This window comes from Microtus oregoni, unplaced genomic scaffold (genome assembly GCF_018167655.1).
Source record: "Microtus oregoni isolate MIOR12 unplaced genomic scaffold, Mior012 000027F_ref0000203, whole genome shotgun sequence".
In the NCBI taxonomy this organism is placed as follows: Eukaryota; Metazoa; Chordata; class Mammalia; order Rodentia; family Cricetidae; genus Microtus; species Microtus oregoni.
The window spans coordinates 23,852,294-23,864,769 of NW_024543086.1; the positions used below are offsets into that span (position 1 = coordinate 23,852,294).

The 12,476-nt window shown below is 43.3% G+C and overlaps 1 protein-coding gene across 17 annotated transcripts in view; it reads left to right on the forward strand.

The window, feature by feature from the left end:
• The window catches only part of Rbfox1 (RNA binding fox-1 homolog 1), a 2,144,901-nt gene that overhangs the window by 900,735 nt on the left and 1,231,690 nt on the right, over window positions 1–12,476 (forward strand). For all 17 annotated transcript variants that reach the window (XM_041676152.1, XM_041676159.1, XM_041676174.1 and 14 more), the window contains one exon: window positions 2,509–2,571. In XM_041676152.1, coding sequence (XP_041532086.1) covers window positions 2,509–2,571 — 63 coding nt within the window. The remainder of the gene's footprint in view (window positions 1–2,508; window positions 2,572–12,476) is intronic.

Sequence of the window (12,476 nt, forward strand, 5' to 3'; positions counted from 1 at the left end):
AGTATGAAAGGCCTGTGATATCTCCAGAGAGCACTCTTGGGTGGCCAATGAAGAATGAGTTCACATTGGACCAGATGGAGGCAGCTCAGAAAGAGAGAAGGATGTGATCAAAGGGCCAGAAGAGAAATGACATAGCTGGGTGTTAGCGTAAATAAGTAGACTACAGGAAGGAGGGAACATATGGGAAGCTTGAGACTGAGTATCGGAGATAATTGCTTTTAATAAGTAGGAGGATGCATACAAATTTGCATATGTAGATGAGAGATACAAAGGGTTCAAAGTGGTTCTACTCTTCCTAGAAATCAGACTGTCTTTCTACTTAGGTCAAAAAATGCTGGGAGTTGGCTGTTCACTCCTGAACTGTCTCAAGTGTTCTTCAAGGATCATGGTCCCCTAGTCACCTTTTATCTTCCAGATCTCAGCTTCCTGCCAAGCTACTTTCCTTTACTTTTTCTTTTTAGATTTAGTTATTTTATTTCATGAGTATGAATGTTTTGCCTACTTGTATATATGTGGGTTGTGTGCGTGCCCTCAGAGGTCAGAAGAGGGCACAAAGGCCAGGAGAGAGCATTGCATACAATTGAACTCAAGTTAGGAATGATATATGTCACATGTGTTCTAGGAGCTGAACCAGGGTCCTCTGTAAGATCAATATGTATTCTTAATTGCTGACTGGCAGTGTGTGTGGGGTCAACAGTAGGATCTTTGTGAATTACTGGGTGTGAATGTGGGGGAAGATGGGTGGGTGCACAGAGGGACACAGGAGTAAATGCATGGATGCATAGGTGGTGAGTGTTTAAGTAGAAAATATGTACATGTGAGGATTGATGCATAGATGAATGGGTAGATAGATACATGGTGGATAGATGGATGAGTGGGAGATGGGCAGGTGACATACACCCCTACACACACACACACACATACACACACACACACACACACACACACACACACACACACACGAGGATGGGCTGGTGTGTGAGCAAACAGATGGATAAATGCATCAGTGTGGGTGGTCAGATGGTATGAATAGATGATGTGTGGGTGGGTGGATGAGTGAGTGTGTTGGGTAGATGAATGGATTGGTGAGTGGGCATGTGATTGGGGGAGTGAATATGTACATAAAGATAGATGCATGGTTGAATGGGGCAGTGAGCAGTTATGTATATGCAAGACTAGTAAGTGGATGGGTGAGTGAATTAGTGGGTAGTTGGCTAGATGAATAGGAAGTGAGAGTAGATATGAGTGAGCGGGTGGACAGATAGATGCATGCATGGATGGAAGCTGGGATGGATTCATGTTTGTTGAGGTGGATAGGTAATGGATAGATGGGTGAAAGACACATAGATGGAAGAATAGTCTATAGACTGATGGATAAGCGGATAGACGGGTGGATGGTAGATAAACATAAGGAGTAATAGTACATGGATGGATGGATAAGCGAGTAGATGAGTGGGTTAATATGCATATGTGTAGGTAAGCGGATAGATGGGTGAATGGTGGGTAAATGAATATTTGTTCATTGGTTTATGAGATTTCACATTGGCTAAAAGATATTACCTAAATAAAAAAAGCATGAAAGAAAAGGAGGCCACCCACCCTTTATCACAGCATAGCTCTGTATATTCTCAGTTATTTCTGCTTTTCTCCTTTCTTCCCAAAAGGGTTGGGGCTGAAAGGAAATTTGGAACTTCTTTGAATTTAGCTCATGAAATCCAAAATATTAGCCTTGAATATCAAGTATTCTAACTTCCCTGTGACTGTGTAGGGCCTGGATCTCACGGTGTGAAAGAGCAGCAAAGAATGTCTCGAGATTTGGTGATCAAGTTCCAGGCTTTATGCAGTATATCCACTCACAGTCTGAGCCCAGAGGTGTAGGGTATAGTAGGAAGCTGTTTGTTTGTTTTTCCGGCCACCCAGACTCCCAAAATAATCACACAGAAACTCTGTTATATAAATCACCACTTGGCCAATCACTTAAGTGTATAGCTAGCTAGGCTTACATCTAGTATTTAACCCATTTCCAGTATTTTATATTTTACCATGAGGCTCGTGGCCTACCAGCAAGGTTCCAGCATGTCTGCCTCTGGCAGCAGCTCCATGGCTTCTCTTCTGACTCCACCTTATTTCTCCCAGCATTCAGTTTAGTTTTCCCCACCTACCATTGTTCTATAAGTCACTGGCCAAAACAGACTCTTCATTAACCAATGGTATTCACAGCATACAGAGGGGAATTCCACACCACAGTGACCTTTCCTGAAATGGACAAAATAGTCATACCTTGCATGCTGGAGAATGTAAAGATTTAGTACACACATTAAAGAACCTAGTCTTTGTTTTCCTATTGGCTTCACCATAGTAAACTTACAATACAGTCAGGGACTGTTTTAGAAGCAACTAGTGCTAGTATAACTGAAGTGGCACGCATAGGATAATAGAAATGCCATTCAAATGCAGCTTGGGCATATGGATCCTCTTTCTCATGGTTCTTCCTCTTTTCTTCCCTAGGAAACTGCTCAAAGACCTCATGAAAGTGGGACTTACAACTTCCTTGATCAGGCTCAGCATTCAGTAAGTGCAACCCATTTGCAGTGTTCCTTGTATAAATGCATCTGTGTCTTTGGTCTCATTTCTAGCAGGCTGTCTTCTGCATGCCACACAGTTCCCACAGAAACCTTGCTGCGTACCTGCTCTCTTCATTTGACAGTGCTGTGTTGGATTCAGAGGGAAGAATGGAGCTTGCCATGTAGAGCATCGTCCCGGCTCTGCCTCCCAGCCCTCTAGTGAATGTGGGGCAGGGTGTGCATGTCAGCGGGTTAGCCTCCACTGGCAGAATTGGAAAGTTCATGTAATATACACTCAGGTTCCTTCTGTTTCCTGTGGTCTGCTCAGAAGGAGAGACTGTGTCACTTTCCCTGGTCAAATGACCCTCCAGTACTGCAAAAAGAAAACCCAGCACACTGATCTGTTGGTGACCGTGAAGCTCCAGAGACTTTTAAAGATAATATGTTTTGTACTTTTAGAACCAGAACCTGTGGGCACAATATATAAACCTACAGTAGAAGAAAAATCTGTGCTTTAAGATACAGGGGAATGTTTTAGAAATTTCAATTGTTTCTACCCAGTTATTATTTTTTCACTGTCTTCCTTTGCCATTGCACATAAGAACTTCATTTTGGTGAGGCTAGTAGTATTTGTTTTCCCCAATTTCCCCACGTCTTTTTTTTCTCCCTTAATATCCACTAGCATCAGAGTCTAGGACCTCAAGAAATCTGCCTTGGGTTTTCCTCTGCAGTAGTTCTGCTGAAGAATAACATGTTTTGGGAATAAAATTGTTATCATTTAAGGAAGAAAGGAAGACGTGAAAACTCTCAAAGTTTCTAAGGAACTATTTTTTTCTTAGCTGTGGCTCTTCCTCCATTACTTACCATATCTGGCTTCCAAGGGCACTAGAGTCTAACATGGTTGGTTCATGAAACATCAGCCCATGTCAGAGTGAGCAGGTGGAACTGGAGACCAGGGAACTCTGGACCAGTGAGGAGCTAGCTGATTACAAGGACACTTTAGCCCTGGGTAGAATTGCCTGGCAGTGTTTCTTGCTGTGGAATTTACATATGCAAATGCAGAGGCGGAGGAGACAAGGAGAAGCAAACTGCTGGCCATGTTAGCTCTTTACTCCACCAGAATGTTCGCCCTGATCAGCTAAAGCTTGTATCACACAGGGGATTAGAGCCAGGCTTTTGTTTCTAATCGTAAAAGAGCTTCCGTCTCTATTCCCTAGCTGCCACATCTATCTTGTCAAGCATTTGAAGTCCTCTTTTGGTATTTCCTAAAAACTGTGAGCGGTTTCTTAAGTAAAAAGGAGCTGGAGCTATTGAGTATTTAGTCTGTTCAGAGCTATAGAGCATCAAGTTAAACCTGCCTATTTCTTTATCTTCTTCCAAGTAGCGTCCTTCTCTTGTTCCCTTCATTGTGCTGGGACAGCAAGCAAGAGATAAGAATATGAAGTGTTCAAGGATGGAGTTTTAGAAGAAACATAACCCTCTCTGCCTTCGCCTTCAGAATATGATACAAATTGTTGCCTCTCAGAAATGAATTTATGTTCAGGTCGTGTGCTGGGTCTGGAAGCTGCTGACCTAGGGGAGGCTGTGGTCCCTGAGAGAATCAGTACAGTGGTGTATGGCGCTCACATTATCTCTTTATGGAGATGATGTATCCTACCTACAGCCACAGTTTAATGAGGGAAAGGAAGTATTAGTTTACTGTTCCTTACTACGTACTAGCAAGCAGATACGATAATTTAAAAAAAAAAAAACTTGAAAGAACAAGAGATAGGGGAAATGTCTCATTGCACACAGACGCTGAGGATTGGTGTCTAACCACTGCTCACCTAAGCTGCTTTCCCCGAGACTAGAGTGCCTGTGATATTAGAAACTCCAGTCTGTTTCCAAGGCCAGAAAATCATTCCATTAAGAGGAGTTGAGTTCTGGGAGGTTCTTTGGTTCCTAGGTGGACCAGTTACGTTGCTAGTTGCTCTGATCAGCACCAGAGAAGAGCAGCTTTGGGGGAGGAGGGATTGGTTCAAGTGGGAAGTTACGGTGTATCATGGAAAGGAAGGTGTGGCAGCCAGAGGGGAAGGTAGCTCTTGTGCTGAATCCGCAGTCAGGAAGTGGAGGGCAGGAATGAATGCCAGTGTCCCACTAGCTTCCTCCTTTCATTCAGTCTGGGGCCCTGGCTCATGGAATGGGGTCACGCACATTTAGAGTGATTTTTCATACCTCAATTAATCTAATCTAGAAATCCCAAGCACATGACCAGAGAGATTTATCCCCATGGTGATTCCAGATCCCATTGAGTTCGATTTGGTATCACACCTGGGGAGCAGGTACCCTGGCAGCAAGAGTAGCCCATGTCCTTGCACCCTCGGGTGCTCTTCTCTGCTAACGTGGGGTCCATGGCTGGCTAGGAAACTGCCCCAGCAACTTCAGGAATCTAACCAGGGATAGCCTTATTGTGGCTTGGATTTATATGCCTGACTTGCCTACTGACCTTGACACATATCTCAGATTTGATGTTGCCATGGCTTCGGGAATCACTTGTATTTCCTTCTTCCAACACTGGTTATCCTTTGGCATTTAAGGTTTCTCGGGACATTTCTTTGGCATTTGCGTCCTTTGAATACAATTGGCCAATGAGCATGGTATACAAAGCTAGTTCCTATGAGCCAATGTCTATTTTTCTGTCTTTTTACATCCCTGGGTGATGTGTTTGCTAAACACAATGTCACGGGAAACACGTGCTAGCAGGCTCATTGGTTGAACTTAGGCCTCAAAGCAATTTCCTACAACTTGTAAATTTAATGTCTAACAGAAGGTTTGTTTGACCTCTCCCACCTGTCAGATAATGCTTTCACGTGTGCCGTGTCACAGTTATTAATCCGTGAATTAATTAATGGGGGAAAGTTGTTTCAATGTTTCCTTCTCTTGATTACCAACTTGATTGGATGGAGAAGTATACAGGAGATTTGGAAAGCAAATCTCTGGCAACTGTGTCCTTGAGGGTGTTTCTGGATTAACTAAGGGAGAAGACCCACCTGAAGTAGGTGGCACCTTCTTTAGGCTGGGGATCCAGACAAAACAAAAGAGAAGCTCTTTGTATCCCGCCCCCCAACCCCTTCCACCATGAAGTAGCTGTTCTTCTCCACCCTGTCCTCTCTCCATAGTGGACTGAGTGCTTGAAATAGTGAGCAGAACAATTCTTTCTGAGTTGTTTTCTGGAGTGTTTGTCTCTGCAACGAGACAGTGACTAATTCATTCAATCTGTCACTTTTGGCTCCAAAAGGAAGCAAATCAAATTCTATTCACTCACCCATGACACTACTTTCTTCTCAGGTACTTGAGTCTCATCCTTCAGTGATGAACACAGTCTTATTCTCCACCCCGCATCCAGGAGATGAGGGCACCTCTGCTCAAAGCATCTTAGGAGCTTCATTTGTAAGCTTTATGCTACCATATTTCTTAAGCAGTCAAAGCTGCCTATTGGAGAAGGCTTCCTGGGTACTTTCTATGCCTATACCTTTTGCTGGATCCCACCCAACAGACTGAACCTGCGACATTCTCAAGGAATGATCATTACCTACTTAGTTGTTCAGAAAGCTATGATATGCATAGTTTACTATCTCTCTTTGAAACACTAAAATCCCTTGCATTCCACCAAGTGGACTGAGCCCAAGCCCCTATTACTGATTATTTCAAATACACTTAAAAAAGTGTATCTTTGAATTCATACTTCTAATGATGTAATCTCAGTTTCTTGACTGTTGTAGATAATAATAGTAATAAAAAAAACAACTTTAAGTTGATCTCCAGGATGTAAGACTGACCTCTTGATCATTCTTTATTTAGTATGAGAATCTTGATGAAGAAGGCAAGAGTAGAAGGGTGTGTGTGTAGATAGTTTGTGAAACAACAGTGAATTCCATCAGGAAGTTGAAAACTGAGTAGGTAGGCTGGACAAAGGAAGAAGTCAGAAGCCATCAGTTGGTATGGCAAAGGGAAAAGGAAGAAGGGAAGGGGAAAGGAAGAGAAGAGGAAGGAAGAGATGAAGAGAGGGAGGAAGGAAAAGAAGGAGAGAAGGAAAGGAGAGGGAGAGAGAACACAACAGGAGAAAGACATTTCTGTAATTGAGGGCTGGACAGATGACAGGATTGCTTTTAACTGCGGTAGTCCCGTGGCTTCTGGAATAACACACAAAATGATGCCCTTTTCTTGATCACTCCCACACGTTGACACTAACCTTCTAGCAACAGTCTCCAGTTGTTCAGTTCCCTGTGGGCCACTCTCTTCTCCCAAGCTGCTGCACAAATAGAGTTCTCTCAGGTTTTCTTTTGCTACCACCCTGCATGAATGAAGCATTTGGAGACCTTTTTGATTGGATGTGCGTGTGAGAATGGGAAGTGAGGGGGAAAGACAGGAAGTAGGAAAAGAAGCAACTATTTTGCATAAATTTCATCAGGAATGGAGAAGGTATGGAAGAGAAGAGTGTAATAGGAAGATGTCATGGTTTGTATCTTCCAACACTTAGTCCCATCTGCTGTGCAGTTTTGGGGAGTATGGGCCTTCGGAATGTGAAAGTCTAGTTAATTGGAGGTAGCTTTTGGAAGACATAGCTAAACTTGTTTCTAGCTTAATTCTTCATCTTTGCTTTTTTCTACTGAGATGTTAAAAACGTGCTGTATGTTCCCACTTCCATGAAGCCATCCACTACCACACATTGTCAACCATGGTGGGTCTTAAATCCTACCATCTAGTCTGAGCCAAACTTTTTTACACAGAAGAGTTTTAAATGGCTGTAGTCTTGTTCATCATAAAATGTAATTATGGGGTCCAACACCTATCCTGAAAACCAACTTAGTTTTTCTTTCAATTTATCTGTAACAGACAAGCAACTGAAGAGTGCATCACGAGGAGGACTAAACAGACATTTGCACAGAAGCATGGACTGAAGGGATAGAGAAGTGTGTCTCTAAACAATAATCCAGAATGAATTCTTTATCATTTAAATCACAACTTGTCAGCTATTTGGTAACAGTGAGGTGGAAAGTAGCTTAGGCAGCAGGCTTATAGCAGAGTAGATTTCAAGACCAATGTTAGGGAGGAGCAAACCTAAACTGACACCTTATTAACTTTCCATCATTTTATCTCTTATAACTTTGCCTTGATACTCATGGTTCATCTTAGATATACACGTTCACCATGCATGTGTGCATGCATGTCTCTGTGTGTGTGTGGTTATAGGGCATGGCTGTGTGTATAGAAGTCAGAGGACAATACCAGGTGTCTTTCTCTGTTCCTCTCAACCTTACTGTTTGATACAGAATCTCTCATTGAAACTGGAGCTAGCCAGTGTGACCACATGATTGACCATCAAGTTGCAGAGATATGCATGATTCTGTGATCATGCCCACCAGAGTACTGGGGTTTGTCATCATTCCTGGCTTCTTATGTAGGTACCATGGATTTCCAATCCAGGTCTCGTGCTTTTATGACATGAACTTCACCAACAGAATCATCCCCAGTGCTGCTTACTATCTTAATTGCTACTCACAGTTCCAATGCCACAATCCACTTCCCTAATCTATGCTACATGACCCTTAACATCACATCAGACTAACAGGTCTTCAACTTAATAACAGAAAGAAGGGATTAGGGGTCAGTGACCATTAACTAAGACCCTTCTCACGTGGGCTTCAGAAAATAGACAAGAAACAGAAAGTATGCCACCAGAGAAGTTAGAGGGAAACATCATTAATGAGTGACCATCAGCTGTCCCTCCTGGTCCTGTGTGGTCACTGAAATGATCCCCTTTTCTCCTGGACATGAAGACGGGCTGGATAGTGTATAACCCATCTAACACAGGCACTCTGCTTACTCTCTACTTTTTTAATAAACTACCATTTCTGTGCTTTGTTCTTACTTGCTGCATTAGAGAGTTACAAGACCAGAAGCCAGACCTATATCCTCAACTACTGAGAATAAGTCCAACCTTTCTGTTTAGCTTCACTATTTATCACTTCCCAATCAGGGGACAGAGGGAAAATGTCAGCTCAATATTTTTGCTAAATCCCTTCACTTAATCTAAAGATAAGGTCACTTGCTGCTTTCACTCAACTTGGTACTGTTGGTTGTTTATTTAAAACACCAGTAAAACTGTAGGCATCTGTGGAAATTGCAAAGGATCAAACCAGGACTGAGTGTTAGGCCCGTTAATAAGTCATGACAACAAGAACCATTTTTTTTAATAGTAAAAGGTTACAGATCTCTTGAAATTTTGAGAATCTCCAAAGCAAACAGAGAAGAGCCCTCTAGGGTTTTGATGACTTGTTTTGATTTAAAGCATGGCACTGGTTTCTCTCTGGTAGACAATTACTTCCGTGTCCTTCCCTCTGAAAGTGCTAGTACTTCAACTGCAGGAGGCAAGTGCAGACTTTGACACAAACATACTGGGAATCAAGTATTGGTTTCCATTTACTATGACCAAGAGAATCCTATTTTTTGTATGTGTGAGGGGGAACTGAGGTGGGGTATCATTGGCCTAGGCTGGGCTTGCTCTTTAGCCAAGGATAACAAAAGTTGTTACTACTGGTTGGAACCCATGGATCACTGGGAAACAATCCCATCCTGCCAAGTGGCATATGTATACATGTGTTTATATGTGGGCATACATGGTTGTGCATAAATTTATCATGTTGGTTGCCTATTTGTAAATGTATGGCATGCATGTGTACATGTCCATTTGTGTGCATGTGTGCACACATTTGTGTAGAAGCCAGATGCGTCTTCCTCTTTCATTTCCCTGCTCATTTTCTTGAGATAGGGTCTCTTACTGGACCTGAATCTTTCTGGTTTAACTAACCCCATCTGCCTTCATCAGCACTGGGATTTCAGATGTCACTGCCACACCTGATATTCACACAGGTTCCGAGGAGTTGAACTCAGATCCTCACCCTTGCGCAAAAACTGCTTTGCCGTTGAGCTGTCTTCCCATCTAGGATGGCTATGCTCACTGGATCTCAGTGTTTCCATGTTAAGGAAAACAAAAGTTACTGAACTCTATTGTGATGCAGGCCAGCTAGCTAAATCACTGAAATGTGTGTTATATTCTGATAATGCCTTCTTTCCTTCCTTCCTTTCTTCCTTTTTTCCTTCCTTCCTTCCTTCCTTCCTTCCTTCTAAAATAGCTAAGGGAATTTTAGTGTTGGATTCTTGCTGAATGTTGAGGATTTCACAAGGAATAGGCATGAAAGAGAAGGGTTTTCAACCATGATGGAATTGTAAAATAAAAATTTTAAGCAAATTAAACAATCCAGGCTCTCTTAAGTGTCACGGGCTGCCCTGTCACATGCATTGACAGCCCATGAGTTATGCAGTATTGATTTGAAATGTCAGTCTCCTGTTGAAGACTTGGTGGTCAGTGGAGCAATGTTGACAGGTGAAGCTTTTGGTAAGCCTTTGGATCATGAAGACTTTGACCTCTCTCATGGATTGAGCTACTGATAGGCTCATAAGGGATAGTCTTTTAGGAGATCATGGAAGCTCAGGACATGAAAGCAATGGAAGAGATTTCCACCTTGAGGGACTGTTGCTTGTTCCCACCCTTTCCTCTCTTATCTTTTTGGTTTCTATAAAGTGAGAAGTTTTTCTTTCTTATGTCCTCCCTACCATGGCATTCTGACTTGTTACAGGCTTACTACAATGGGTTCAAGTGAGCAGGAACCAAGATCTCAGGGACTGTGAAATCCCATGAACTTTTCTTTCGTTAAGTGGCATCTCTTGTGGAGTTATTACAGTGGTGCAAAGCCAATGAACTTGAGGATGTGTGTAGTTTGATCTCAGCTGGGGGAGAAGGCCAAGGTGGTTCCCTAACACATGCATATCCTTTTCTCTCCTTATCAGTTCCTGGCTTTCTCCTTCCAGAAGTAGCTGACATTTCCCCTGGGCCTCCCTCATACTTTCTGAAGGACATGGCCCTCTCAGGGTTGCCTCCTCCTCCTACAGCAATGACCATTTATGCTTCACAGGGGCAGACTCTCCCCACCACTACATAAACCTGCAGGCCCTGCAGAATCAATGCCCACTTACAGCTGCTAATGCATTAATAACAGAAACGTCCCTGGCCATGACCTACCTGAGTCATTACCCACCGATCATAGAAGGCAATTTCAAGCAGATTGACTTGCGATCAGTGTCCTCCCCGGTGTCCATGCAGGAGGACACATGGCTGCCTTCACAACCCCTGAGCAGATGGCCAGAGCACATAATTGCTCACTTCAGCCGGTGTGGGTCTGACTCCAGCCTGGGGAACCTCCATGTCTTGCATGCAAAGCTGAGCTCTCTTACACCAGGGCTCTGCTCCAAGTCCTTCAGCCTTACAAGTCAGAACTTTTCAGAACCAAAGCTCTCACTGACCTTCCTCATGCTGGTTTTGAACTTAATGCACAAGCAATTCTCTGGAGATGAGGAAAGGAGGCTTCAGTGCATCTGAATAACTTGACACATATGGCTGTCCTACAGCCACTTGTAAACATTATCCAAATCCACGGTCCAAAGCTGAGGCTACTACAGGCATCTACCATTAAGATTTTGTCCTAGTACATTTTTCCATCACCTATAATTGTAACTGTGGGACTGGGAAACTGGCTCTGTGGGTAAGGTGCTTGCCGCACAAGCCTGAGGACCTGAGTTCAGATTCCCAGTGCCCACATAAAATCCTGGTAATCAGCATGTATCTGTAACCCCAGTACTGGAGATCAGAGACAGGCAGATGTCAGTGGCTGGCTGACCAGCTAGTGTAGCTGAAACATCAGCTTTCAGGAGCAGTGATAGACCCTGCTTCAAAACAAAAACATTGGGCTGGTGAGATGGCTCAGTGGGTCAGAGGGGCAATTGCTGCCAAGCTTGAGGACTTGAGTTGGATTCCCATGGCCTACATTGTAGAAAAGAAAGTTGGCTGTCCTCTGACCTTTGCGTGCACACAATGGTGCACACACACACACACACACACACACACACACACGGGAGGGGACAGGCAGACAGAGAATATGAGATGAACAGCAGCCACGGAATGAATGAATGAATGGATTTATACCTCTATGCCTGTTCCAGCTACCTTTTTTTTTCTCCATCCTCCCATGGCATCCTTTAGTCTATGGGATGGTGCCTCTCACATTGACAGCACACCTTCCCAGCACACTTCCTTATTCACATAGAAGTAACTCCACAGCCCCACCCGGGTTGCACTTTATTCATCTCCACACTCATCTGCCCATCAAGTTGATAATCAAGATTAACTATAGTAGTTAAAGAATACAAATCTTTGTGAACTTGGCCTTATTTTTAAGTGGATGATTCCAGTACATAGTCAGCTCATTGTAATCTGGACTTCTGACATTTTCGACTCTTACCCATCTCTTAAGAAAATTGATGCAAGCCCTTTGGCAGTAATTTACCTTCAAAGTACTATAAACAAGAAAGAAATCACATTAAAAAATCACCCAATATTCTATCATGGATTAATGTCCAAATATTGATAGTGCTTCAAAAAGATCCTCCTGTCTCTACCTCCTCAGTGCTGGGATTCTAGCATTTGCACCATGAATGGCCTCTTCCATAAGGGCTGGCAACTGAACCCACACATTCATAGCTGTCAGAGCTGCCTCTCCAGCCCCCTTCCAACACTGCTTCCAAGACAGGTGCCTCCTTCCATTGTGAATCTCTGTTTGATGCCCTGTTATTCCTTTGCAATAGTAAGAAGCCTCTGGTACTCAGGGACCTGCTGGTGTCCTGTGAAGTCCAAGTTAATGTTATAGCCATGGACTCACATATTGGAAGTCTATGATATGCTCTGTGTTCTCAGAACAGCTTCACAGAGCATGTCCTATTTAGGGAATTCTACCAGGGGGATTTTCAGAGCTGGGC